At 49.8% G+C, this 27,998-nt stretch overlaps 8 protein-coding genes across 8 annotated transcripts; 5 read left to right on the top strand and 3 right to left on the bottom strand.

The window, feature by feature from the left end:
- Positions 1-36: 36 nt before the first annotated feature.
- TGAM01_v201767 (structural maintenance-chromosome 2) lies at positions 37-3,826 on the top strand (the record flags this gene model as incomplete). The annotated part of the gene is made up of 5 exons (XM_018805910.1): positions 37-63; positions 122-162; positions 218-338; positions 396-3,484; positions 3,562-3,826. The coding sequence occupies 5 exons, from the start codon at positions 37-39 to the stop codon at positions 3,824-3,826; spliced, it is 3,543 nt and encodes a 1,180-aa protein (XP_018660864.1).
- Positions 3,827-4,284: 458 nt separating this feature from the next.
- TGAM01_v201766 (MOSC domain-containing protein) lies at positions 4,285-6,130 on the bottom strand (the record flags this gene model as incomplete). Its single annotated transcript, XM_018805909.1, has 4 exons — positions 4,285-4,516; positions 4,812-4,932; positions 5,053-5,164; positions 5,240-6,130. The coding sequence occupies 4 exons, from the start codon at positions 6,128-6,130 to the stop codon at positions 4,285-4,287; spliced, it is 1,356 nt and encodes a 451-aa protein (XP_018660863.1).
- Positions 6,131-9,915: 3,785 nt separating this feature from the next.
- On the bottom strand, positions 9,916-10,689 carry TGAM01_v201765 (hypothetical protein; the record flags this gene model as incomplete). Its single annotated transcript, XM_024548839.1, has 2 exons — positions 9,916-10,046; positions 10,161-10,689. 2 exons carry the CDS (start codon positions 10,687-10,689, stop codon positions 9,916-9,918), a joined length of 660 nt encoding a protein of 219 aa, XP_024406450.1.
- A 117-nt stretch (positions 10,690-10,806) lies between these two features.
- On the top strand, positions 10,807-11,761 carry TGAM01_v201764 (hypothetical protein; the record flags this gene model as incomplete). The annotated part of the gene is made up of 3 exons (XM_024548838.1): positions 10,807-11,034; positions 11,354-11,390; positions 11,448-11,761. 3 exons carry the CDS (start codon positions 10,807-10,809, stop codon positions 11,759-11,761), a joined length of 579 nt encoding a protein of 192 aa, XP_024406449.1.
- Positions 11,762-14,897: 3,136 nt separating this feature from the next.
- Positions 14,898-17,351, top strand: TGAM01_v201762 (hypothetical protein; the record flags this gene model as incomplete). The annotated part of the gene is made up of 5 exons (XM_024548837.1): positions 14,898-15,218; positions 15,278-15,305; positions 15,377-16,113; positions 16,182-16,981; positions 17,138-17,351. The coding sequence occupies 5 exons, from the start codon at positions 14,898-14,900 to the stop codon at positions 17,349-17,351; spliced, it is 2,100 nt and encodes a 699-aa protein (XP_024406448.1).
- A 936-nt stretch (positions 17,352-18,287) lies between these two features.
- On the bottom strand, positions 18,288-19,953 carry TGAM01_v201763 (hypothetical protein; the record flags this gene model as incomplete). Its single annotated transcript, XM_018805906.1, has 2 exons — positions 18,288-19,643; positions 19,738-19,953. The coding sequence occupies 2 exons, from the start codon at positions 19,951-19,953 to the stop codon at positions 18,288-18,290; spliced, it is 1,572 nt and encodes a 523-aa protein (XP_018660860.1).
- A 481-nt stretch (positions 19,954-20,434) lies between these two features.
- Positions 20,435-24,922, top strand: TGAM01_v201761 (hypothetical protein; the record flags this gene model as incomplete). Its single annotated transcript, XM_024548836.1, has 10 exons — positions 20,435-20,540; positions 20,604-20,687; positions 20,845-20,941; positions 21,013-21,511; positions 21,570-21,865; positions 22,952-23,895; positions 23,968-24,295; positions 24,371-24,580; positions 24,638-24,779; positions 24,854-24,922. The coding sequence occupies 10 exons, from the start codon at positions 20,435-20,437 to the stop codon at positions 24,920-24,922; spliced, it is 2,775 nt and encodes a 924-aa protein (XP_024406447.1).
- Positions 24,923-25,916: 994 nt separating this feature from the next.
- TGAM01_v201760 (hypothetical protein) lies at positions 25,917-26,595 on the top strand (the record flags this gene model as incomplete). Its single annotated transcript, XM_018805904.1, has 2 exons — positions 25,917-26,189; positions 26,281-26,595. The coding sequence occupies 2 exons, from the start codon at positions 25,917-25,919 to the stop codon at positions 26,593-26,595; spliced, it is 588 nt and encodes a 195-aa protein (XP_018660858.1).
- Between the last annotated feature and the right edge of the window lie 1,403 nt (positions 26,596-27,998).

Raw genomic sequence — 27,998 nt, 5'->3', positions numbered from 1 at the left:
CAATATCTGCGTCGCGGGCACGCTGGATCTGCCACAATGAGGGTAATAGAAGTGATTATCGACGTAAGTGTCGCATCTTCTTGTCAATCTCCTTGGATCTCTCTGCTCACTTCTTCGACAGGGCTTCAAGTCGTATGCAGTGCGAACAGTGATATCGGGATGGTAAGATTCGACCCCACGGTGGGAGCTTTCATCGATATTGATTTGACTACTTTAGGGACGAGAGCTTCAACTCCATTACCGGCCTGAACGGTAGCGGAAAGTCAAATATCCTCGACTCAATATGTTTCGTCCTCGGAATCACGAATATGTCCACGGTGCGGGCGCAAAATCTCCAAGTACGCTTGTCCATGGTATTTGCAGCATGCACGATACAATGTTAATCTCGAGCGCAGGATCTTATATATAAAAGAGGTCAAGCGGGTGTCACCAAAGCTAGCGTTACGATCGTCTTCGACAATAGAGATAAGAAGAAGTCGCCCATAGGATTCGAAGAGTATGCTACCATCAGCGTAACCCGCCAGATCGTACTTGGCGGCACGTCCAAATATTTGATCAACGGTCACCGTGCACAGCAGCAGACGGTTCAGAACCTCTTCCAGTCTGTACAACTGAACATCAACAACCCGAACTTCCTTATCATGCAGGGCCGTATTACCAAAGTCCTCAACATGAAGCCTGTCGAGATTTTAGCCATGATTGAAGAGGCGGCCGGTACAAGAATGTTTGAGGACAGGCGAGACAAAGCTTTGAAGACAATGGCGAAGAAGGAAACAAAGCTCCAAGAGCTAAGCGAACTGCTGAGAGACGAGATCGAGCCCAAGCTAGAGAAGCTTCGAGGAGAGAAGAGAGCATTCTTGGATTTTCAACAAACTCAGAACGATCTAGAGCGACTGTCTCGCGTTGTTGTGGCATACGACTACACAAAATGTCAAGAAAAGCTGAAGCAGTCTGCGGCCGATCTTGAAGCTAAAAAGCTGCGCCATAAAAGCCTAGAAGATTCTGCCGTTCGTATGCGCAATGAGATATCACATCTGGAAGAAGATGTCAAGAGAATAAAGTCCCAGCGGGATAAGGAGCTGAAAAAGGGTGGCAAAGCACAAGGTCTCGAAGATAAGGTAAAGAAATACTCTAATGAGTTGGTCCGACTTACAACGGTTATGGACCTCAAAAAGGCGAGCTTGGCGGAGGAAACGGAGAAAAAAGCAGCCGTTATGAGAACGGTATCAGAACTAGAAGCATCTCTACAGGATAAGACGGCTACGTTCGACAATGTCAAAGCGAAATACGAAGCAGCAAAGGATGGCTTGGCAAAGCAAGTGAAGGAAGTTGAATCCAAAGAAGAACTCTTGCAAACCCTACAAACTGGAGTGGCTTCTAGAGAGGGACAAGAAAACGGTTATCAAGGCCAACTTCAAGAGGCAAAGAATCGCGCTACTACTGCAGCAACCACGCAGGAGCAGGCAAAGATCAAGATTGCCCACTTGCAAAGTCGAGTCAGAGAGGAGGAGCCTCGAGCTCGGAAGGCCAAGGAGCAGAATGCACAACTGCTTCGCGACCTAGACGGGTTGAAGTTACAAGGCCAGAAGCTGGAAAAGGAGCTGAACAAGCTCGGCCTTGAGCCTGGCCAAGAAGAGGCGATGTTCAAGGAAGAGTCGAGTTTGCAGCAAACTGTTCGAAACCTACGGCAAGACTGCGATGGCCTGAAACGGAAAGTTGCCAACATTGATTTCAACTATGCTGACCCTGTTACCAACTTTGACAGATCAAAGGTCAAAGGCCTCGTTGCTCAACTGTTCACAATTGATCAAGATAAACTAAGCGCTGGAACGGCTTTGGAAATATGTGCTGGTGGACGACTATACAATGTTGTAGTTGATTCTGAAGTGACGGGCACGCAGTTGCTTCAGAAAGGCAGACTCAGGAAGCGAGTAACAATCATTCCTCTCAACAAAATCTCCGCTTTTAGAGCATCAGCACAAAGCATCGCGACCGCACAGAATCTCGCGCCAGGAAAAGTCGATCTCGCTCTTACGCTGGTTGGCTACGACAAGGAGGTGGCCTCTGCAATGGAATACGTTTTTGGCAACACTCTCATATGCGCAGACGCCGAAACAGCGAAAAAAGTCACCTTCCATCCTAATGTGAGAATGCGGAGTATTACCCTCGAAGGAGACTCTTACGACCCTTCGGGAACTCTTTCAGGCGGCAGCTCTCCAAACTCCAGCGGCGTTTTGGTGACTTTACAGAAGCTCAACACTCTGACTCGGCAGCTGAATGAGGCTGAAAGATCACTAAAGGACATTCAGATCAAGATTGCGAGGGAGAAATCCAAACTAGATCAAGCCCGCCAGATCCAACAAACTCTGGACCTGAAGAAACATGAAATCAAGCTGGCAGAAGATCAGATTGGCGGAAACTCATCTTCTTCAATCATTCAAGAAATTGAAAAGTGGAAAGCTACCATTGCTGAACTACAAGAGAGTATATCGAATGCCAGAACCCGTCAGGCCGAGGCCAGTGCGGATATCAAGCGCATTGAGAAGGACATGAAAGATTTTGACAATAACAAGGATGGCAAACTAGTCGAACTACAAAAATCTCTAGATAAGTTAAGGGGAAGTCTCGACAAGAATTCGGCAGCTGTCAAAACCTTGCAAAAAGAACTGCAAGGTGCTCAACTAGACCTGGAGCAAGTGGGAGGTGATCTATCTGCTGCACGGGAGCAGCTTCAAGAGGTAGAGGTGGCCATCAAGGCTCAGCAGCAAGATATCGAAGAGTTGTCAAAACAGCAGGCCAAGGTGGCCGAGACACATGACACCGCACAGGCCGAACTTGAGGACGAAAGAGCCAAGCTACACCAATTCGACGACGAACTTCGAGCTTTAGAGGAGGCCACGCGCTCAAAGAAGGCTCGCATTACGGAAGAAGGGTTGGAGATGCAGAAACTTGGTCACCAAATAGAGAAATTCCACAAAGAGCAACAATCTGCAGGAGAGAATGTTGCGCGGCTCGAGGCCGAATACGAATGGATTCAGGATGAGAAGGACCATTTCGGCCGCAGCGGGACGCCCTACGATTTCCAGCAACACAATATAGCGGAGTGCAAGTCTACACTGCGGAACCTCACAGAGAGATTCCAAGGAATGAAGAAGAAGATCAATCCCAAGGTGATGAACATGATCGACAGCGTTGAGAAGAAGGAAATCTCACTCAAACAAATGATAAAGACTGTCATTCGAGACAAGAGGAAGATTGAAGAGACCATTGTCAGTCTAGATGAGTATAAGAAGAAGGCGCTACAAGAGACTTGGGAGAAGGTCAATGGCGACTTTGGTCAGATCTTCTCTGATCTTCTCCCTGGAGGTAGTTTCGCAAAGCTGGATCCTCCAGAGGGTAAGACGATCAGCGACGGTCTTGAAGTGAAGGTTTGCTTGGGCAAGGTGTGGAAGCAAAGTCTAACGGAACTGAGCGGTGGTCAGAGGTAAGCATCTTTCTTTTCTTTTTGTTTCAGAATTTTTGGACCTCGTATAGCACGCATAGCTTACACGGGAGACACAGGTCACTTGTCGCACTTTCACTCATCATGGCTCTATTACAATTCAAGCCCGCGCCAATGTACATCCTTGACGAGGTTGACGCCGCTCTCGATCTTTCTCACACACAAAACATTGGACGTCTCATCAAGACGCGGTTCAAGGGCTCACAATTTATTGTTGTGAGTCTGAAGGACGGCATGTTCCAGAACGCCAATCGCATCTTCCGTACACGCTTCAGTGAAGGAACGAGTATGGTTCAGGCACTCACGCCGGCGGACTTGAAGTAACTGAAGCAAGGGAAAGATGCTGCACAAAACAAAAAAACGGCAAAGAGGAACATACACCAAGAAAATGCCTACTGCCACTTTCTTTCTTTTTTTTTTTCCCCCAAACTGTTGGGACCAATGTGATATATGAAATGACGAGAGGCGCATGGATGGGCATAGATGAGCTGGTAGGATATGATCTAATACAAATTGGGTAAAAAAAGGAGAGGTTATGATGAGCCTTTTTTAGCCTTTTATAATTCCACTTTTGTCTACAAAGAACAGACTTGGTTGATACTGTACGCACATGTCGAACGTCTCTTTCTACTCTGTCTTTTTTTTTTTTTTTTTCCTTTCTTTTACGAGCGGCTCCATACTCCATATTCCTCACTCGTCAGTCAAGTTTATAGCTCAAACTCCGTTTTCCCCCCTCTCTTTGAGATCCATCCTTGCCACCGCAAACTACTCTTATCACTAACTTACAAAGCCCAGTGCTGGCCCCGTTCCAGAACCTTAATCTCCATACCCACCTCTAGTGACAACTCCATGTCCTCTGGCTTGTCTGTACTTGAAAATATGGGACACAGCTGCATCCCGAAGCAACCCCTTCCGGGAGCGCCTCCGTCAATTGCGCGGTACTTCCTGAGCGAATTATCGGGCTCCACCTTGTGTCGAATACCAGTGGCTGGATCGACATTTGGCAATTTACACCTGTATGGAGTCATGAAATGTTTAGCACGCAATTCGGAGGACGGTATCGTATATAGGTATGTTGCGTATGTGAGAAACTCTTTTAGCAGCAAGAGTCTCCACCCTGATGATATGGGCGTAAACTATTGGGCTAACGTTTGCTGGGTGATAAAAAGAGGCGCGGGCGCTTGTGAAGTCAGGGCGAAAACCTCAGGGGAAAGGAAAGGGTAAGAATAAAGCTTAAGTTCCCCCCCCTGGAGAATGGCAACGAAAATAGAAGCAGGCAAAAAAAAAAAATTAAATTCAAGTAACTCACCGAACTGCGCGGCCTGAGACGTCAAATTGGCTCTTCGATCCCGGGGCCGTGGCGCCTTGAGAAGGCTGTGAGAACTCAATCCGTCGCCAGTCGTCCTCGTCATACTCTTTGAGACCGGAAACTAGTCACATCAAGTTAGTTGAAAGTTGTACAGTTAAAGCGTGGGGGTCTATAGTTCGATATATGGGGGTAGTTTTTTGAAACACATAGTCTGAAATATACAGCCAATACCTATACATACCAATAATGTTCGGGCGAAAACGGCGCGCGTCCAGGAACTTGAGCCCGTCGTCTTTCTGCACCTTGGACTCCAAAGCGCGGACACTCGTCAGGCTAAGGACATTCAGTGGATACTGCGGGAGGTCATCAGTTCTGCTCAGAGCCCACATGAAAAGTGAAGGGGGACTTGTAAACCAATCACAACGTACCACATCCTGGAAGTCGGCCATGGGCTGGTAACCAAGGTCCTCTTTGCGAGGCGCGTTTCTGAAGACTTCCCTCCGCTGAGCTGGGTCGATCATGAAGATAGTCATTGGCACAGTGACTCCCAGATAGCGAGCCAGCTCCATGGGCACCTCGTTTCTCAGATTCAGCGCATGAACGGTGCCCTCGAAGAACCGCGTATCATCATACTGGTAGCCTCTGGTCTCAATCTCGCTCGGGGGTGGGAAATCAATGGATAGCATGAACTCTTTTTCTGGGATGCCGCTGAAGCCGCGGCTCAGTTTGGCAGATATCCACTGGATCGTGCCCCTCCAGCCAGAATCCTTCCAAGGAAATTTAACAACGATGAATCGGCCGCCTACTCTGCCAAGTTGGCGACTAGTCTTGCTTGCATCTGGGAGCCATAGATCGACTTGAACATTTGCTAGCAGCGGAACTTGCCGTAGTGTAAGGATTTCCCATTGCGGCTTCTTCGGCTGATCTGGCTGTTCAGCCTCTTCTCTTGATGTCACGGGGCGGCTCGCCTTTTGCCTTGCAAAGGTAAAAAGGCGATCAAACTCAAACCCCTTTGCAAAGATTTTGCTGTTCGTAACCTCTATGCCCTGGCATGACTTGACAGGGTAGACCAATAAGCTTTGTATCTTGCCAGCCTTGTCCGGTTGGTAGTTGTGCTCGGGCGATGTCTGGTCCCTGAGATTGCTCTCAGATGCTGGGATGCCGACTTTGCTGTGCGTTTGTTGTAGAGCATCTCCGAGCTCCACTGGTATCGGCGGGAACAGTATAAAAACAGGAATCGAAAAAACAACCACGGTTGTGAGGAGGAGGGCAATGGCGGTAGAGTCAAACAAAGCAACAACTTCGGAGACCGACGGCATTGCGGCAACCAACAACTGTCAAGGACCAGCCTTGAGTGCGAGGGAATGGGGTTCGTAATAACAGCACAATCCCTTGAGATATGGCATAGAATGCTTTAGACGCCAAAGCCGCGCCTGTCTTGACGTCACAAAATGTGATAGTCGGATGGAGTGACCAAAGTACGGCAGGTTTGGCAGTTGACCATGATGAGGCTCCATTGCGAATCTATAACTCTCACGTAGTAGCATTAGTGGGTTGCTTATTACGTGAGCAGGTCGTGCTACTAGGACCTAACAGCATACCTATGTTTGAGAATATGTGTCAAGATCAGATTAAACGAAACCCCGCCAGCCCCTAATGCTACTCGTACTGCCTGCACGGAGTCTTTGTAGCTGGGGCCAATTGTGTCGCAAACTGCTGATGTGGTATACCCTTACAGCAGGCCAGCAGACTGCTTCCATATAGGCTACACTGATTGCATACCAGTATACAGTACGAAATACCTCAAGTCTGCTCTCTCTCCAGGGTAAGCTGCGCAAGTCGGGCTTGATGTCTGTTTCATCACACACTGGAAAAAATGACAGCTTGAGGTGGGCAGGGGCCAGAAACGCGTCAGGAAATCCTCGCAGATATTCTGGCCTGGCCTTTCGACTGAAATCTTTCCGAGATACGTAAAAACATTCGATTTGGTTGGCTGCGGCGCTCAGGGCTGGAGTCTGAAGCGGCAGCCTTGCATGTGACGGGAGTAGAATCCCTGCCAGGAGAAATTTCTTACACTTGGTGCATTACTCGTGGATCCTCAAGGCTGTTTATGGCGAACATCCAGCCGCAGGTGCATGGCTCGAGTGGCACCGGAAGCTGAAGCACCAGAGTGGGGTGGAAAGGGGTTTTGAGGGGTCGGAGCCATCTTGCAAAGATTGGGAGAGATGAGCGTTGCTCGTACGAGTAAGTGCCCTATCAGAGGAACGAGCAAGCTGTACAAGTATTTCTCTCTTGAAGGCAGTGCATGCCCTGGGTTAGTTTCCTAGAGTAAGTGTGCGTCGCAAGCTATTCGGAGCATCAAATTCAGTCAAACCTCAAGTTGAAAGTAAGGGCTCAAGACGTTGATACTACCTAGGTAGTAGTAGTACTTCCCTGAGGCATTTGTATAGCACGATTGCGTACTGTAAGGATACGGCAGACTCCACCTTGTAGCACTGTTATCATGTAGATACTGTACTACATGATATGCAGCCCTGTTGAGATGAACCACCAACCCCCTTTGGGCTTCATATCGAATCCCATAAGAAATCTCGAATTTCCACTATACTATCTACAAGTACATTGTCAGTTCGACGGCAATAAAGCGCAAGCACGTGCTATGGATAGGAATTCAAGACCAACCCTATTAGCTCATTGCTTGGGGTGCTAATAGAGGAAACTAGTCCGCTGCTAGCAGGGCGCCGTTGAAGCTTTTCTTCGTCTTCGGAGAATAGCGCGAGCGTAGCGCCTTATGGACCTTATGGAGAACCGGGGGACGTGAGCTTGCAGCGGCCGGCATTGGCCTTGACATCAACGTGTCCTGAAGGGCCAATCTGAAATATTCATCGTAAGCTGTGCCGCAAAGGTAACTAGCGGCCAATTTGTTGCCATCATACCTACTTGTATCTGAAGGTGAACCTTGACTACCCGATGATGTAGTGCAACCCCCCTGGCATTGTGACATATGACCGGGGATCTTGTTGCTCATGATTGGTTCCGTCTCTACCAGCCTAGCCACCGTCTTCACAAATTCCGCACTGGTTCCAAGCACTAACGGATATTTGGTCATCTATACGTGCAAGTACAATCAGGCTGGCCGGCGGATATATAGTGTTGATTAAAAGTGGGCAAGCCTCGGTGCCTTTGTACTTGCATGCGCCAGATTGCTGGTTTACAGCAGCAGGAGGAGAAATTAGACGCCGTCGAGCTAAGGCACGGGCCAGAGCAAGGACAAGACGCTCAAGCATGGAAATGGTCGAGAGCGAAAAAGGTTGCGACACGCATGATTCTCATTTCTGCTAGAAGAACACTAGCCGGTCGCGGTAATGAAGCAAATAATGCTTTCCACAGACAAAGTCAGGGCTGTAGGAAATGGCTTGCTGAGTTTTTTAAATCCCGTACGTGCGAGTAAAAGGGGGGTCAAAGATGGCTTTTCCTTAGTCGGTCGGTGCACGACTCGAGTAAGTATAATGCAGAAGAGGTGACAGCAAGAGGAAAGCAAGTGAACAAGTGAGCCCACCAATCGACGTGCTGTGAGAGGCCTGAAAATCCCCGCAATGGCACTTCATATCTGAATATTCCTACTGTTGTAGCCTGGTATTAGTGGACTGTTGAACTCCGTAGCGTTAGGCTTGAACAGCAGGACTTCATCCCGGCTGGAGGTAGTAGTAGCTGGATGCGGTTGGACCTATCATCTTCTCTGGGAAATCTGGCCATGTAAAACGGCGACAAATTGATGTAGTCGTCCGCAGTGTCCTGCTGGTGCAAGAACATAATCTTGCTCACACAGGAAAGAGCCCGCAGGAAGCCCGATCAGCCTGCTGGCAAAGAAGCATATCTGCGAAAGGCACGAGGCCGTATGCTCCAATCGAAACCTTAAAGGCCGGCAGTTGGGATCAGATTCGTAGCCGTCATGCGACTTTCCAGTGACATGCTCGTCCGTTGCCAACTCTTGGTTCGATGTGTTCCGAACCATGTGCCAAAAAACTCTAGCTGTATGGAACGAACTGTGGTTGGTCCTTTCGTACTGAGCACCTTGGCTTCTGCAAGGCCAGCATCCTTCAGCAAGGAAAACATGCCCATGTGCGCGCTTATCTGCCCGGCCGGAGTAGGTACCTAGGTAATTAGCATGTATATCATGTTAGTACAGCAAAGTCTTTGCAATGCAAAGGATCGGGCTCCTCGCCCTACCGCGATGAACTTTGAATGGTACGAGGATTTTAGAGTTATTATTCCACAACGACTCGAACCGAAACGCCACCGTCAGCGGACGTCAAGTCAATGTGCATTTTTTCTCACTTGTTCTTTTATTTTTTCCCTCCAAGTCTCGGCCCATGCGCTTGGTGGTTCAGTTGATGTAACCTTGCTGGAGATTGAAAAGCTTTGAATGACAAACTAGGGGCAAAATACTACTGTAGGTCGTGGTGTCCCTTTGGTCGAGCCAGCTGCGGCATCCTTGTTCCCTGACATTGCTGCAGGCTGATCCAAACTGCGTAAGTGGGCTTCTAGTTGCTCTGAAGAGGTACTGGAGGATCCTTTCCCGGAAATCAAAGCCCGCAGAGGTGGCACCGAGCTAGTACACACCTGTCGAAGCTCCTCTTGAAGACCCATCCGCCCATCAAAGTTCGCGTTGTTCTGAATGCCCTGGACGCACTCTGTCTCCCTTCTAGAACCCTGGCAGCCGGTCTGGAGGTTTTAAAGTCTAATACCACTAGCCCCCGTACTACTGCTGGTAACTGGGAGTAGCCCGCTACTTTACGACCAGGCTTTGGACCTGATATTCTCTCAGCGACCCGTGGCAACACAGGCAATATGTATGTATAGCAGCTTTAATTGTTGTTGCTGGAGTTGGTGTTGTTGGAGTTCTCGAGGAAACAGAATTGCGAACCACGTCCCTCAGATACGCGTGAAGATAATACTGCCCTTTTCTAGCTGTGAGAATGCCAAACCGTCCGGCACTGATGCCGCTGGCGCCGTATGATTGCCATGGCGGAGCAGTAGGTATTCGAAATGAAGAGTTGGTGTACCGTAAATGCTCAATGCAAGGTACGGGCTTTGGCCAATATTAATTTGATAGTGAGGCATTATTTAGCAGAATATGCAAATTTGCCAATTGCAGGCTTTGTATATTAAGAGACATGGACTGGTGCCGTTTACCATGAGGTGCTGGTAAATTTGATTGAGTCCTGTACGGAGCTGTTTAGACATGCGGTTAGCTCTGCGAGAAAGTCGGAATACCTAGCCAAGGGACTAGGGCATTGGCCAAGACAGATGATAGCCCGACATGACAATCGACGCATGAATACTAACCTACTTGTGTGTAAGGGCCGAGAGCCGCTCTCATATCTTGGATCTTGCAGGTGATTTGAATGACTCTTTGCGGTAGGCTAGATGGCATCGATGCCATTGGATGCTTGTAGTTGTGTTCGGTTCGAGTTTTGCCTCCTACAAGAAGTGATACAACGATTCTTCCATCTGGTATAACCAGATGCATACGGAGTATTGAAATAAGAGTGTATCCCGGATGGAGAATTATGCCAGGGCCTGGCTCTTGGCTCGCGCCAAGCCAAAACCGCCGTACCCATGCTTCTTCCGTGCCGCTCCCGCGCTGCCGACGTATCGCGGCTCGAGAGCAAATGCCACCGTCACCTACAAACGTCTGCTGGTAGACAGGAGCACAGCGGCCTTGCTGGCCTGTGCCCGACGACTGCGGCTGTAGGTACAGTACAGGTGAAGAGGTAGCATTGGATACCTCGTAATAGCTCGTGCTCCATACCTGCTGTGTCGGCGAAAAAGGATTGGAGACTTGGGGGTCACTGCGGATCAGGTCGACTCCCATCCTTGCAACTGGCCCGGGGAAAGGCCCCAACCAAGCGCGCAGCATCCAGCCCACTCGCACCGCGCAGCTCAATAGGTTGAAAGCGCAAGCTTAGCTGCATCACGGACCTGGCGATTCATGCTTCTTGCTGCAAGCCCATCTGTGCGCGGCTTCTTCTGGGACGTTGATGGTCTGTGCACTGCTGCTTTGTGGTGTGCTCAAATTGCGTGGCGCCGCCGGACGCTGGACCCTGTAGCCAGCCAGGATCCACCTGCTGTTCTCTTGCTCACCGTGGAAGGCAAATGTCAATCTTGGGATGCTAGGCTTGTGACTGCGGGATGCATGGACTGGACGGATTGGATGGCTGTGTGACGGCCGTAGTTTTGCGTTCGTTGGTCGACGATGGTGGACATGCAGCTTTGTATTGGATAAGAAAGAAGAAGAGGAATTATAAAAGGAGCTGCCCCCGTAAGCCGCACGTATTACATAAGCCGTGACAGCGACGGGCATGGAAGAAGGAGCAGCTCAAGTGACTGATTGAGGTAAAGAAGGAGCGCCTAAGGCTAGGTAAGTTGGTAAGGTACGAAATACCACCCAGCCGGCCAGGTAGGGCCAGCAAGGCCAAGTAACTGCAGCAGTTAGTGCCGAGCGCCCATGTCGAGCCACGAAACGCGGAATCTTCAAGCTCTCAATCCGCACCTGCACATCGATGCTGGAGCTAGGTAAGAAGTAGCGCCTGTGCCTTATTAGGGCCAGCCGCTAGCAGCTCAACCCAGCAGTCGACGTAGTACCTGGTGCTGGTGCTGGTGCTGGTGCTGCGGTGGCAGCGTCTGCGCAGCTTCTGCTAACTGCGAATCGCCAGGCCGCCGTTATGAACGCCATCATGGCCTTGATTCACCATATCGAAGGCGCCCAAGGCCAGCCAGTTGCCAGACGGCGCCCCAAACAGAGACTTTCGCACCGTACGGAGCACGCTTGGTCGGGCCGGAGGCTACGACCCCACGCTACCAGACCGGTCCAAGCCCCGACAGCTACTCCGAGACTGGCTGGACGGCGACAAGACGCGGGTCGCCGTGCAAAGCTTTGCAGCTAGCTGTGAAGCTACCTGGCCGAATGGATCGCGGATCGCCCACTGTACGCTACGGCGCTGTTGGTACGGTGCAATATATGCTATCGCCGACTGGTTTGGCAAGGGGCCGACGAGAGGACGAGTATTAGTAGCAGTAGCAGCAGCAGCAGCAGCGGAGACATTCGATTCACCAGCTGCGCTTGTGCCGGCAAGCTGCGGCTCACAGAGCAAAGCAGGAAAGGACCGAGGACATGAGAACGAGGCATTCGATTCCCCAACCATTGGCAGCATATACAAGCACATGTAGGGCCGTGTGAACGGCTGAGGATCGCTGAGCAGGCCACCGTGTGTATCTGCTTTCACCCCCAGCCAAGCCAATCCTAGGCCCATGAGCCATCTCCACCACCCCAAATATGATATGTGCAGGCTGGCTGCGACGTACCGACCACCACAGATGTACTCGTACATGAGTGCGCTGCTGAGGATTTTCGGTACCGCCTGCTATTGGCATGACTCTGTGCCGGCCTCGATTCTGATTCATGGCCTCTTGGCTTCTACTAACGACACTGCACCCGCAACACCACAGAGGCCGGAGGCGCACAGTACAGGCTGGTGCTCCTCCTAGGACATTCGCGCTCGCCTTCTTTCTTGAGGATCAGAGGGGGAGCTTCCATCTAGTACAAACTCGTCGTAGTGATGGACTGGCAGAGCTAGGAGGCCGGAGGTTGGCGTGGGGTGCTCCAAGCCCGCTGTGCATTCAACCCTGGCTCTGCTCCCCGTCTTTGCTAGGCTGGTCGCCGCGACCCGGGCTTCGCAGGCCTTGTGGATGCTTTTTTTAGAGGCTCGATACTGGTCCTACGAGCATTCATACATGCGGTCTATGAGGGGGGTAGGGAGGAGCTTTGAAGCCTTGGCTTTGCTCGCTGGGTCTGGCTTGATGCCTGCTGCCCACCCCCCAAAAGGTTATTTGTTGTCTACAAAGTGGCACCACTAGCATCATCGAATACGTTTCCCTGGCCCTGACGACTTACCGGCTTGTTTTGGAACGTTGTACCGAAGAATGGGAGAGCAGATGCGTTGTATCGAGCGCAATGCTTGCCTGCTCTGTCTCCAAAGTACCGCCGTGACATGCTCATTACCTAAAGAGGAACAAACTCCCGGTCTCTTGCAAAAGCCTCGCTCCTCATCAGTTGGCCTGAATACCTGTAGGTATTTCTTGAATATGCTCTGAAGCTAACGTCTGGAAGAAATAAAGAATCTCCAGGCCTGGGTCTAGACTGCGGCGGCGGCGCGAGTAGCTTATGTATGCTTCTTTGTCACTTCCAGATCCAGCCCGCCACCAGCAACCACCAGCGGCACCACCACCAGAAACTACTGCTTTCGATCATTCATGTGCTGAAGAAGCCGTAGCCGCATCTTTGCTCTGCTCTGCAAACAGGCTTATTTCACAGCTGGATCGCCTTGACGGAGGGTGCTTGTTGATAGATTCGCATCCTAGCTGGAGCCATATACGCCTGGCAGGACCCATGTGTATTGCCGCCCAGGGGGGCCTCTAACCGTCTTTCTCTTCTGCCCCGCGCCTTTCCCTCCGTTGCTAGAGCTTCATCATTCTCCTTGCTCAGTTCCCAATTTTCACTACCCTGGCGGGATACTCCATCGAGGACGGAGTGCCCTGTGGGAATGCGCTGGGCCAGTTCCCACCAGCCGACTCCGCTGTGGACCAGGCACTTGAGTCCCTTTCGGAAGCCAGAAGCTCAAATAGTATCGACCAAGCATTGATGCAGGTGATTAGTTTGATTGATCCTCTCTCAAAGATCTAATCTTGTCGAATTCAAATTCTCCGGCTTCAATCCTATCGCGAGCCCTAAGGGTCGTCAGATCCTCTTGTCACTGAGGGGCCGGGGAGAAAAGGGGGCAATCTGCTTTGCAGACGCCGTACTTACCACGAGGAGATCGGCCGAAGCACCTCCATCAGTCTGTCTATGTTGACGCCTCCATGGCCAAAGAGTTTCGACACGGCTGCTGCTTCCAGAGTCTTCTCGCCAGACGCGACTCTTCTCGTCCATAAATCATTCCCTCTCTTCCCACTGACCGGCTCTGCCCAGGGGCTGCCGAGCTGCAACTGCCTTCGCAGTCCTTACCGTCTACGTGCTTAAGCACATGATACGTCCTCATCGTGCAGCCATCCCTCATCTGTTCCCAAGCAGCACCTGCGCGTTCATATTGGACCGGAACCGACTCCCCGCAGCGTGGGCTATACGTACCACGTCGTCTCTGCTGCGCCAGCGCTGCCTTTGCTGCTCTCCAGCTGCTGCTTCCTGCATACGCCGCCTGACTGCTGCAGCCAACAGGGACTGATCTAGCGAGACGCAGTGACAAACCGATATTCTGGGGCTGACAAGCAAGCTGTGCATAATACGTGTATGACTGCTTCTGTATGCCCACGGACTCCTCACTACATCCAGCACTCACTGCCTGAAGAGCCACGACTTCGGCAACTGTCTCCGCATCCCTCCTGTGGAAAAAGCAAAGAATCGATACCAACCGGCCTCAAAGGGCTGGGCCTACTACAACTTATCACCACCACTACTATATCTCACCTGGCCTTTACACTTACTAATAAGCGCCGCATCGACTTGTTTAGAAGTTGGAGCTGCGCAGAGACGTCTTCTCGTCGTTCGTTTTGTCTAATTGTCTTTCTTATTAGCCCTTTTGCGCGGCTTTCTTCAACTTCCTGGATCGATATCATCCACCGCACCGCGTCATCTTCGGCCTCAATCTTTGTCTTTAGAGCTTATATCAACGACTTTAATATAAGAACTGGAGTTAATCGGAGAATATCAACGAATCGCCTTCCAATCCTACCGGCGACACGCCAGCACTACCTCGATATCTCGAATCCGCGACCATTTGTCGGTTTCCTCTCTACCTGAGACATAATTCGACTGTGGTATCTTTGTGAGCAGGTTTCGGCAATAGATCTCCCCTGTAACTTGCGCATCGTTTGGCTTTCGATGCGACAAGCTCGACCTCTATACACTTTGAATTATCCGCTGAGCATGCGAAGAGTTGAAGACCTTGTATCCATCTTCAACAAACTCTTAACGGCTTACCCGCTAGATACTATTGGATACCTCGAATTCCCTACATAACTACCACCATGGGTGATTTCTACAGCCAATTCCTTTCTACAATGACGGGAGCGGACGGCTACTTGCCTACGAGCCCCGACGAGCTGAATCCGGGCTTCATGCCTGGAGTTATGCGGCCCATGACGACCCCAGAAATCCCCCCGCCGTATCCCTCAAATTCCATTTCTGAATATTTCGCTACGTATGCGGAACCTGCTCCTGTTAATCCTCCCAAGGCGGGCAAAGGCCGGCGACGATCGACCGCAAACCAAGGCGGCGGGAATCCGGACCAAGTGAAGCATCGGAGAACGCGTTCTGGCTGCTATACGTGTCGAAGCCGCCGAGTCAAGGTAGGACAAATCGCAAAACTATGCAGAGCAATTTCAATAATGTGACTGACATCGCACAGTGTGACGAGAACCGACCAATATGTGACCGTAAGCCATGAGCCACAAAGGCCGAAGGACTTGAATTTTTTTTTTCGGACCAATGCACTAACGGTTGGCAGGTTGCAGAAAAGGAAACCGAGAATGTTCTTATCCTGAACTGCCAGGATCAAAAGGTAAATTTGACCGCTCTGCTATCAAGTCAAAAGACGATTCATGTACTATTCAGTGTATAAGCCCCACATCTTCTAACGAGGTGGAAGAAGACGATATAGAGCAAGACGCAAAGCTTGAGACGATTCCGGATGAGATCGAACCCGATGGATTACTGCGTCGAGAATCAATGGCTGGCTTGCCACAGGTCCGAAGGGCAAGTGCAGTATCCCTTAATATCGCCTCAGGGAGCGGCCGCCAGGCTTCCGAAACGCCGTCACAGGACCAAAACGAAAGCGTCTCGCCCACAAACTCGAATTCTACCGTAGCGACGGGAAGTTCGGCGCTGGCTGGACATTTAACGCTGGAAGGGACTACAGAAGATATGAAGCTGCCGCCAGATTTTCAAAATTACCTCCAGTTCTTCAAAAAGAATATGACCAACTATCATTACGGCTTGGCGGTTGATGAAGACGACTTTTTCAAGTCTGAGCTACAGATGGTTGCGGTAACGTTTGAGCCGTTGCTCAATGCGTTGGTTGGATTCGCTGCGTATCATGTTACTCTGCAAAATCCAAATGGAAAACTGAACGATTTCCTCCAATATTATAATAGAAGCGTTGTGCTGCTGCTAAGGCTTTTGAGAAGGGAGCAGACGCACAATGTCCATGTACTTTTGACAATTCTGCAGCTCGCCACCATCGAGGTAGGTTATGAATATTGGAGGCAAATACCCAGATCATCATGACTCATGCCGCTGACGTATGTTTTTAGGAGTATCTGGGCGACTGGGTGAACCTCATGGGGCACCAGAAAGCTGCCTTCGAAATTCTGACCCATATCTATACCCCGCAGACAGCGATGCAATCCGCCATGGGCCGAATGTGCCTCAGCTGGTACGCCCGATTTGATAACATAGTCGCTCTGATGGGTAGATTTCCCACGGAGATCCCCCGCGAGTGGTTTACCACCATGGTTGCGTTTTATCAAAGCCAGATAGCATCAAATCCCGCCGAATTACGTTGGAGGATTGAAGATCGATCCGCTCGTCTACGTCTCATCTCCTACGATATGTCTGACTTGTATGCTCGTGGAAGTCGACAGCAGATGAATCCAACAGATTACGCACTTGAACACAGTCACTTGACGGCACAGCTTGAGGGATGGAAGGGAAGCTGGGATCCAGCTTTATGCGATCAAAAATACCTCGTGACTGATTTTCCTTGGCGGCGTCCCTTGGATCCCAACTACATTGTCGATCCGTATCGCCCAGGAATGCTCTATGAGCATCCTTTATTTAACAATACCATTATTACAATGGAATGGCACAGCATCGTTATAATGCACAAAAGCCAGTCACCCGATCTGTCTCCAGAACAGCTGTTCGCGGAATTAGGGGGACATGCGTTTGCGGTGTGTGAGCTGTTCGAGTGTATGGAGCATTGGCCGGAGCTGCCAGCGGGGACATTAATCGCGATGCAGCCCTGTCTTGCAATCGCTGGCCTTTTCTTGCCGCATCAACCGAATCACAATATGTGGCTGCGACGGAAATTTGCAATGTTAGAAGCTCAGGGGTAGGTATATCCGACTTATCAACGCGGTTCTCCCATTCCTAATCATTTAGAATTGCCCTGTTCCATCATCCCGTTCTTTATTCTCTCACCTTTTCGCCTCTTTCTTTACTGCTTATTGTTTTGAATTGAACAATATTCTAATTTTGAATGGTTTAGACATATCAATCCCATTACTCGCCGTACAAAGATGGCGGAGATCTTTGGAGACCCTTCATGTGCTCATTGGTGGCTACCGAACGATCAAGGCTTTACACCAATACTTCAAAGTATACGAAGTTTCGCGGACGAACGAAACGCAAGGGCGGGGAATTCGCAGCAGGTGAATCTCCGCGAAGTGAAACACCTCTTCGACAAACTTATCCTTGAATGACGGACGAAAGTTTGATGCGTTCTTTTTATTCAAAAGAGAATGATAATAATATTAATAATAATAATAAAGAAGGGCCCATAGATCTGGCAATATGTTTTTATCGCAGATTTTCTGAAAATGGACCATAATTCGACATTACGAACCGTTTCGGCGCACGAAAATCATATTGGCGGCACGTCTCCTGGTCCCTGAGTGTTCAACCGGTCAGCACCAGTTGTAGTCGGGACTTGTTAATAGTGGAGAGATACATTGATAAACGATTTTGATGAAAGAGTTTGGGAGTGGATGATTGGACTCCGCTGCGAATAATGCTGCGAATAATAAGCTGCTTGGTTTCGAGTTTCTGGGGAATAGCGGAATAGGAAGTATTCGAGGTATCAAAGGCAACGCACCGAAGGGACTTGGAATATTTCTCGGCTTGAGAATGTTGTTACCCTGCCCGATGCAGAGACAAAACCAATGGGCAAGACACAAACCTCCTCTGGTTCACAGTGCACGGTAATGAAGGCTTGGAGGCTTGGAAAACTCGGCGCTTTTAGATAATACCTGGGTCTGGGATGGGTCTTTTGTGGTGAGGGTCAATTATCGGCGGTGACAACTGTTCACGTGGATACACTTAGATGGAGTTTGGTGTACTCTGCATAGTATGGTGCAATCACTGTGTTTATTTGTTTGTTTGTTTGATTTACATATTAAGTAATCACCGGCGTATTACTGTACTGTACTCGCCATCTCTGTTTGCCATAACACATGCTCGTTTTTCTCATGGCTTTGACGCTTATACAATTATTTTAATGCTTTCTTACTATTTCACATAAAGATTCGGGGTAGAACATTCAGCCATTAAGTAGGGTTCGACAGGATGATTAGTTCGTCCCCGAGAGATTAATCATATTTGCCCTTTGTTCATCCAAAACAAAGTAAGTGAAGTGCAGGCTATTTCTCCTCTTGCTGAGGGTTTTCTTCCTTTGCCGCATCTGCGTCCCGTTCCGTTGCGGGTTCGGGCGCGGTGACTTCTTCTTTGGTAGTTCTTTCAGGTGTTGGGTTTTCTTCTTCTTTGGCGGCTTCAGCGGGTGTTTCGGATGTGTGTGATTCTTCGCTTAGGATTGGGATTTCGCCCTCTGTTTGTCCCTCACTTGGTGCTTCAGCAGTTGCCTCTTGGGGCTTCTCTTCTTCCTTAGCCTCTGCGACGATATGGTGGTCAGAAGTATCAATGACGCTGGTGACATCGTCGTCGGTAATCTCTACAATGCTTTCTGATACCCCTGACGTTTGTTGGCCAGGATCAGATAGGTCAAATACGGTGGTGCCCGTCTCATCTTGGCTAGGCTCTGAGGACAGCGAGAAGAGGAGAGGAGGTGGAGGGCCAGCAATGCCTGATTGCTCGACAATCACGGGAACTTCAGCGGACTCGGATTCCTCCTCTACGAGGTCAGGACCCGCTAGGTGCATACTTCTCAGTCTGCGAGACACTCCGTCGGCGTCTTCTTCTTCAGCTTCCATGACGGTTGTCACAGAGCTTCCGGTGGATGGGCTGCTCCTGATGTGTCTGCGGGTGTTTGTACGGTTGACAGACCCGTGCAGGCCATCTTCATCTCCCTCGTTTGCTCCGATCTGCGAAGCTGAGGGCTTCAAGATTTGAGGTGGCTGAGCTCTGCTGCTAGCGTTTACGTCGAACTCTGGGTGGGCTTCGAGACCCTCTGCTTCGGGTGGCAGTTTGTAATTCTCAGCTGGCAGCAGGTCGTACAAGTCGCACACGGTCTTGAAGAAGACGTAAAGGCCGGTCTGTCCTTCGACAGCCCAAAAGACGCTGCGGTGCTGGAACCAGGCGTGCGCAAAGATGCGATGCAGCCTGCGGAAGACGTTGACCAAGCTCTTGACGCCGACATTCTTGCTATGAACGTCGTTGACCACGACGAAGCGGCTTGGGAAGATCTTTTGGTCTGACACGACGTTGGCGGCCCAGTCGAGGGTGTGGCAGCAGTAATCTATGGCACAGCAGCTCTTAGGTTGCTCGTGTACGGCACAGAGAAACTGCCATTCGGAGGCGCGCATCTCGGGGCAGGTGTTTGCGCTGCACGGAGGGCTGTCGAAGAGGAAGCCGCAGATGAGGGAGTTGCACTGCGAGATGAGGAAGCGGCAGAGCTCGTAGAGCCAGAGTGTGCGGTCGATGCCGTTCGGCGGCTGGGCGAGCTGGAGAGCTGATTCGCGAGTCAGCGGCTGAGTGCCGGATGCGGTGCTGTGGTAGTGCAGAGCGGCGAGGTGTTCTTGTAGCTGAAACGGCGAGTCTAGCTGATTGCGCGATCAAGAAAGATTTCATGTTAGTCTCTGGGTAATATATCTTGTGTCTCGTGCGTTTTCTCCCATCTTTCTGCGTGCGCCATACCTCGCTCAGCGGCACCAATGGAGGGCCAACGGCCATGTCTGCAGATTTGGTTCCCGGGTGTATCCTCCTAGAAGAACTGGCGTCTATATGCGACTGCTCCATCTCGGTCGTCGCCAACGTCGCCGCGGGGCCTCCCGATGGGGAATTTGGCCCTATCTGGATTTCTGCTGGCGGCGGCGGGCTGGGCAAACGAGGGGAGCTTGGCGCCAGAGACATGATGGAGGAGGTCGGCCGCAGCTCTCGTGATCTTGAAAGCGTCGAAGAGAGGGAAAAGAAAAGAGAAGAAAAGAAAAGAAAAAAAAGAAAGGGGGCTCCGATATCAAGTAGTGTCGCGATGTCTGTTGACAGCCTGGCTGGCGGCCAATTGGGGGTGGGTTTGAGCTTGGAGCTACGCCATATGGTTTAGATGCATAATGTGCTGGTGAGCTTTGTAGATGCATATGGACTCGTTTTGGTTAGATGAAGGGCAATTTAGCGGGGTGTATCCTCTTTCCGCGGCGAATACATCATTGTGCATATGGTAGACTCTGGCAGAGCCTTATGTAACCGACCAAGCCTATTGCTACCTCTTTCCATTGGTAATATTTGGATCTTAATCCTGAGACTTTCGTTTTAGATACTCCTGAGCACACTTGTGATTGTTTCTTCTTTCTCGTTCATATATCTAGATTGCCTCCCATTATCTCCGTCTGGCATTATGAACTTTGACGACGATGCCCCTCCGGAGCTGGTTGACGTTAGTGGTGGGATTCAGAACTCTGGAGAGAGCGTCAATGTAAAAGTACCCATAACCATTGTGACAGGTGAGATTATCAATGGCGCTAGCAAAAATACGTGTATGAAGTGATGGCTGATAGATTAAATAGGATATCTCGGCGCTGGGAAGACGACGCTATTGAATTACATACTTACAGCCCAACATGGCAAAAAGATTGCCGTTATCATGAATGGTAAGCAGCGCTGGTGACTTTCATAAGGTAGTGCACATATGCATGTATCTGTTCAGGCTAACATATTATGGGGAATAGAATTTGGAGATTGTATGTATATACATTTAAAACTTGCTCTTGCTCTGGCAAATCTTCTAACAGTTAATCATCTTTTTAGCCGTGGACATTGAAAAGTCTCTCACAGTGAGCCAGGGCGACAATAGAGTAGAGGAGTGGCTTGAAGTTGGAAACGGCTGCCTATGTTGCTCTGTCAAGTAAGCCCCTCCGCCGTACTTTTTTTTTTTTTTTTTTTTTTTTCCTTTTGGAAAAGACTAACTTTGCGCAGGGATACTGGTGTAAATGCCATCGAATCTCTGATGGAAAAAAAAGGAGCTTTCGACTACATTTTGCTCGAAACAACTGGACTGGCAGACCCTGGCAATATTGCACCTCTTTTCTGGGTTGATGATGGCCTTGGCAGCACAATATACCTCGATGGAGTGGTGACTCTGGTGGACGCAAAGAATATCCTATACAGCCTTGACGACACGAAGGGGAAAATCGAGGATCATAACGAACATGACCATCACGGCCCTTTGATGACAACAGCTCACGTGCAGATTTCGCACGCCGATGTCATTGTTTTGAATAAAGCGGATTTAGTCAGTGAAGACGAGCTGAGAAGAGTCAGAGAACGGATTGAGTCCATTAACGGAGCTGCGAGAATACATGTGACGCAGAGAAGCGAAGTGCCCGAGCTTGAGGGATTCTTGCTAGATCTTCATGCATATGACCAGTTCAATGTGGAAGAGGCTAAGAACAAAGGCCACAGTCATCTGGATCCGGTGAGTACCAGGAGAGAGAGGAGGGAAAAGCAGGGAAAAGCAGCTAACTGAAAACTAGACGATATCGACTGTTTCTATACCAGTGACAGCTCTGCGCCCCGAGCAACTGCAAGATGTTGACCGATGGCTACGAGCAGTTCTCTGGGACCACAAGCTTCCAGGTACAGAAACCTCTATAGAGTTTGAGATTCATCGTTCCAAGGGCCGTCTTGTCTTTAACAACGGCGATGTGAAGTTGTTACAAGGTGTTAGAGAAATATTCGAGATCATGGATGCTCCAAATGGCGCTGAAATTACTGCAACAGAAGGCAAGATTATTCTCATCGGTAGAGGGGTGCAGGGCATAGATTTTAGGTCGAATTTTAGACAGACGATTAATTAGAAGAATGTTGAGAATGAAATATGCTAAACATTATTTCGAAGATCATGATAGTGAAACGTTCATCTAGTCTAGATAAGTCGTCCATTGAAATGAACAATTCATCACATTTACGAAACCGGCGAGGTTGAGATAGAATTGCAGCCGTGGTACTCTGTACCCATCATGTAATCAGCCAGCCTCGTAGTCTGTCGCCTGATTTGATTGGCTGGCGGGTCAGATTCGGCGCGGACCCACTTGAATCCGGCCAGCATGCTCCGCGCCAGAGCCCAGCCTTCCTGGACGACACCAGATTAAAAAGATTCGAGGTCACGATAGACAATCGGTACGATAAGGGACCGCCGAATTGGGTTTCGATACACGATCCAGATACATACGCGACACCATATCAGCAGTGTCATACCCCGGTGGCCTGCGAAACCACGAGCAATCATGAATCGACCAGGTAGGACATGTCCAAATGTCTCCCCCTCGACAATCTCGGCTCCAGAAGGGCCTTTGTTCCCTGCCCATTAGCCAGCGGCGTGCGATCGGTTCGACGGATGGCTACAGTGTTTTTTCTGAAGCACATCTTCTATACGTTCACGAGTCGGGACATGGTATTTCATATATCTCGTCTTGCTGCCCGGCTCGTCGTTGCAGAAACGAAGAGACAGCCGTCGTCGTCGATGCCCCACCTACAACGAGACTGTCGAGGATACTACAGGCGAGCTCCGATTTGAACACGGCTTTTGAATAGGGATGGGCTTTGCACTGTTGGACCTTGGGCAGCGGACGAGAATCTTGAAATGTCGATATCGGAAATGGACTTGAAAAAACAGATGCTAATGCCATGTGTCTTTTCTCCCACAGGAGCGGTGCCGCAGACGTTACGGGGAATACCCGGCGGCTTTGGAAGCCAACAGCAACCACAGCAAGGGCGATCAGTGTCGACTCGATTACCAAATGGTAAATTAGGTACTTTACTTGTGTATTGAAGCGGGCTTGGATTTGGGGTTGAAGGGAAAAGCCACTGCTAGGTTCAGAAGCCAAGTGCTAACAACTGGCGTGATACGATATAGCGAACAACGCCTCAGGCTGGGCGTTCAATGCAGCTGTTCCAATGGGCGGCGGCGCCTTTCAGAACCAGGCCCGCCAGCTGGGAGGAAACGTCAGTTTTGCGCAGAGCTTGAGCGGGTCACAACCTGCTACGCCACTCGACTTGTCGTACGTCCTTTCCATGCATTCACTTCTGTTAAAATTCCCCGTCGCTATATCACTTCACTGCGCCCTCGCGATCCCTTCACTGCTTTCTGCCGTTTGCAACATCAAATCACTATGAGTCGCCCGGTGGAGAAGAAACACAAACTAGTCAGAATCAGAGTTGAAGAATCACCGTCAAACATGGGGCCTGGATCGCAGTCCTTCCCTGGCTTGGCCTACTCTGCCGTCCTCAAGGGACAGGCAAACCCGAATTCTTCGAAGCCGACTCTGCGCCCTCCTTTTCCTGCTGAATTTATTCCACAGAGTGCCCAGGGGCACAGTATTTCGCAAAATCCGCTAATTGACATGCACAGGGAATTCCCATCGCTTTCCAATAACTCTCAACTCCCTAGCACAACCCAAGGGTCGATGTGGTCTACGGCGGGCTCGAGAAATATCGGTGGACCTATTCAGCGAAATCAGCCGACACAAGGATCCTCTCAGCAAGGTGGACAGGATGATCTCTTCGGTCCTCCGTCCTCCCGGATGCAGCCAAATCAGGGGCCATTTCGTTTTGGAGCACAACCTTCCCAAGTTCAACCAAACAGCGTTGATGATTTCCCTCCATTAAATCGGACATCCAATGGAGAAATTGGTTCAGAGCGCGGCGGTAACGTCATGTCTTCGATTGGCTTTGGACCGCAAAATCCTGTCTCCTCAGGTCCAATGCAGAGCGGTGGGGGAAATGGCTTGCTGAATGCTCTAACAGCAACAAGCCGGGCAAGTGACGTACGATCACCGCCCGCCATCGGCACACCAAACGGTAAGAAGGCGCCTGAATTCTTCGTCTTATCTTATACACTCTTAGCTAGAGCTTGATCCTAACAAAATGTAGGTCCTGGTCGACAGCAGCCGCAACAGCAACTTGATGGTAAGCAGAAGTTTCGAGAAGACGGCTCAGGCAAGGCGTCGGAAGTAGCTTCGCCAACTGCTGAAGGACGCGGATCTCTTGGTGTGATTGGAAGCGAAGGTCCGAACGGAAGATTGGCCGAACGCAAGGATAGCCAAGCAGCAGATGTCGTAGATCCCTTGGCAGGAATGGCGGCGGTTGATAAATGGGGGATAAAAGGTCTACGAACACTGATGAACAACTACCCCGATTATCACGCCATGATCATAGGGATGGACCCCAGCTCGATTGGTCTTGATCTATCTTCCCCAGAGTGAGTCGCCTGGAGACTAATTATCACAACCTGCAGTGTGTGAGGGCAAAGAAGCTGACGTTGCTTGAACTTTAGTCTGATCTCAACCCAAATGTACTCAGTATTGGATGATACTCCCCCAAAACCGACGGTCAACACTAATAAATTTCGATTACCCGACTGCTACAGCGTAACAAACGTGCAGCCGATAGAAACCAAGATACAGAGTTTCAACGAGGAAACCCTGTTCTGGATCTTCTATAGCTGTCCCTTGGATGTCAAGCAGCAGATGGCTGCGGTGGAATTGTGAGCACAGAAGATAGCTCTTATGTTGACCAAATACGTATAGCTAACATAAACCAGACATTCCAGAAACTGGCGATGGCATAAGAAGTTGCAGGTTTGGTTGACCAAGGATGAGCACATGACTCCTCAAATCCTAAGTCCCAACCATGAGCGAGGATACTACATTGTATGGGATACTGCCACTTGGCGAAAGGATCGGGTAAGTCAACGTTGAACACGCTGGACGTATGACATGTTCAGAAGCTGACCGCCTGCGCTCCTCCAATGATATAGAGAGAGTTCACACTGCACTACGGAGATCTGGATACCTCTTTAGGACAACCGCCGCCAGTGTTGTCATAGAGAAGTATTGAATGTATGAAGGGGCTTCGACGTCCTCTTTTTTTTCTTAGCCCAAGGATGGTTTGCTTGCTTGCTTGCTGATTAGGGACGCGAAAGCTTAGTCGAGCTGCTTAATCGTTTTGGCGTTTCAGCCATTAGGAACAAGGATCGAGGAATTATTATTGCTTTTATAGGAATGGGTTCGGTTACATGACGGTCCTGGAATGCAGAGTCGGTTTTCAAAGGCAGGCCTAGATTACTACCTAGGTTGCGATGGTTAAGATGGATTGCATTACGATTCAATGAGAAAAGGCTGGCCGGAGAGCATGTGCTACCGGCTGGCATATCCTTGATTTCTGAGTTTGTGTCTGCATGCGCTTGTGTGTCTTGCGTGCCTGCTTGAACTGGGTGTACCTGTATACAGTGATGATGTGTTGGGTGGTCCTGTAAGTCAATGACTTGTTCACGTACCTAATACCTAAGAATATTCTACAAAAGTTTTCGCTATTCTCATCTGAGATTAAAATTACGCGCAGATAATCATTTCTCTCTTCTCATCTTTTTTTCTTCTGGCAATCATTGCCCCTATAGCGTCTGGGCATGCTGTCGCGCGTGAAAAGGTTCCTGTTTTTGTATGAGATGTTCGTTGCTGAGCATGAAATTAGCCGAGGTTCCACCATATCTTTTAGCTCCAAGAGCACAAGCAATCTGGCAGCACATGCATGGCTCTCTACCTAACAATGAGCTAAGAATCGACTGGCCCAAGCTACGGAAACGAATTCGACTGGCGACACCCGCATAGCTGATGCTTGAACTCCGTTAAATCTGGCTTTGTGTCGTTCTGAAACTTGCTCCAAGTTTGCTGGTCGCGATTCTAGCTTCGAACCTCACCGACTGCTCATCGTCCAGACGAGAACCCAAGCTCCGACTCGAGTTGCATCACCTGTCATCGGCGAAGTCTCCTTCAGATTGCCCCCCAAAGTGACACCGCAATCGCGGTCTCGAACAGCCCATCATGTCGGACGAACAAATCTCGCTACCCTTCTTCGCCATTGTCCTGATTGTGTCGGGGCTGATAGTGCGGTATCTTTTCTTTTCGGGGCCGAACCCAGAACGGCCGCCGGTGCGGACCGCAGAGCAGATGCTCAGATCAAGAGAGGTGGCAGTACAGAGGATACAGCAAATGTTTCCGCAGGTTGAGAGACGGAGCATCTTGTGGGACCTGCAACGCAACGGCGGGAATATCCAGAGCACCACAGAGCGGATTCTGGCAGGTCGCTTAGAAACGGTATGGTTCTCTTGTCCACCCGTTGTTCCACAACCATTTACTACTCCTGGCGGCGGCCGACATGCTAATGCGAGCACGTATTGACGGATAGCCTCCTGTGACGTTCCAACCTCCACCGCTGCGAACCCAATCGCCTCCGACTGGAAGCTCTGGCCCAGCGGCGAAGCAACCCGAGAAGCCGAGCCAGCCCGATCTAATTACACGCTACAACCTGAGGGATAAGGTTGCAGTCTCAGCGGCCGCAGGAGAAGAGGAAGAAGCGCAGAAAGATGGCAAAGCATGGAGTTCCAACCGCGAAGAGCGACAGTCTGCGCTGCAGCGAAGAAGAGATGAGATGATTCTGGCGGCGAGACGCAAGATGGAGGCCAAAATTGCGGCAGAGAAGGCTGCTCAAGGGTCTTCTTGAAGGGGCAAATGGGCACGAGAAAGGGTCATACAGCAGCAGCATGAATTACTTGATTTCGGAGCACTCTTTTCTTTTCTCCCCTTATATAATTTTTCCTCTCTTGTTTCTACCAAAGGTGCATACTTTTTGTTTGTGGTGAGGATTGCAAGCATTGGCGTTTCAATATTGTAGATGAGGGTAGCTAGGATATTCAACTGTTTTAGTATGTCTTGAGGGAGTGTGGAGTGATGAAGAATGGTGAATGTACATGAAGGTGCTTGGCTTTACACATAGGTTCTCTATGGATAAGAATATAGTCTAGCATATGAACTATACGGCAATGAGGTTTGAGAGGATACTTGAATTTAGCATATATGATGAACGAGTATCTTGAGAAGCCATGCTTTAATTTTCGATACCATGTTTGCAACATATCTCACGGATATGAGATGTTATATATGCATTTTTGTCTTGGATTTGCAAAGGGCAAGCAAGTATATCTTCATTTTAGTATACAGCTACGACAGCAGTGAGTGCCGAAAGTGGCATGTCTCACCTTGCTGTAAAGCGCTAGTGGGAGGATCAGCAAAGGACGAGAATGATGTTTGTAAAACGCATTGTCACATGACAGAAACTTTAAAAAACATTGTAGAAAGAGAAAGAGAGCGTAATAATGCCGCAAATAGCTCAAACATAGAACAATGCCTACAGCGCGTTCGATTATACTACTAGTAAGCGCGTGGAGGCCTTGGTCATGTAGATTATCTGCTGTGAAAAAGAGCCCCGCGCCTGCTTTCACGTGCGAACAAGGGTCAGTCAAAGGGCCCTGATCAGGTTCTGCATGGAAAGGGATGGCGTATCAGAGGATACACATTGCCCTTATGATTAACTTAGCTCGCTGCCGTGCCTAGGAAAATAAGCCCAAGGTATTCACATATTGGCGTGCCGTTTATGGAGGTGCCTATCATGACATGTGCCTATTTTGTGTCCCTCTTATCTTAGTAGACCTGGAACTCAAATACACCTGTTCCTATTATGTATGTACAGGTATATTTCTGCTTGTATCTACGCTTCTCGTCGTTCTACTTCTCGATATCAACTATTACGGGATCAAACTGACATCCATACCCCAAGGATGAGTTTGCGTATATTAGATGCTAATTACTGTAAGCTGAGCTAGCTCGCGGCAGCCCATAGCTCTTTTTGGCGGGGCATGGGATCAGACCCTGAAAGGAACTGGAATCCATCTCGATGCGCGCCACCTGCTCGAGGCTCATGCGCACTTATACTCAGCCACAGCCGCTCGGCCAGCATCAACAAAGCGCTGCGTCACCGCGGGGACCAAGTGCCTGAATTCAAACAAGCAGAACAAAACTTGGGCTTCAGCTCTTCCTCTCCTTCTTTGCGACTGTTCTCTTCTTCCG

Source organism: Trichoderma gamsii, assembly GCF_001481775.2.
Source record: "Trichoderma gamsii strain T6085 chromosome Unknown Scaffold_4.2, whole genome shotgun sequence".
NCBI classification, from domain to species: Eukaryota; Fungi; Ascomycota; class Sordariomycetes; order Hypocreales; family Hypocreaceae; genus Trichoderma; species Trichoderma gamsii.
This window is presented reverse-complemented; position numbering and strand designations above follow the sequence as displayed.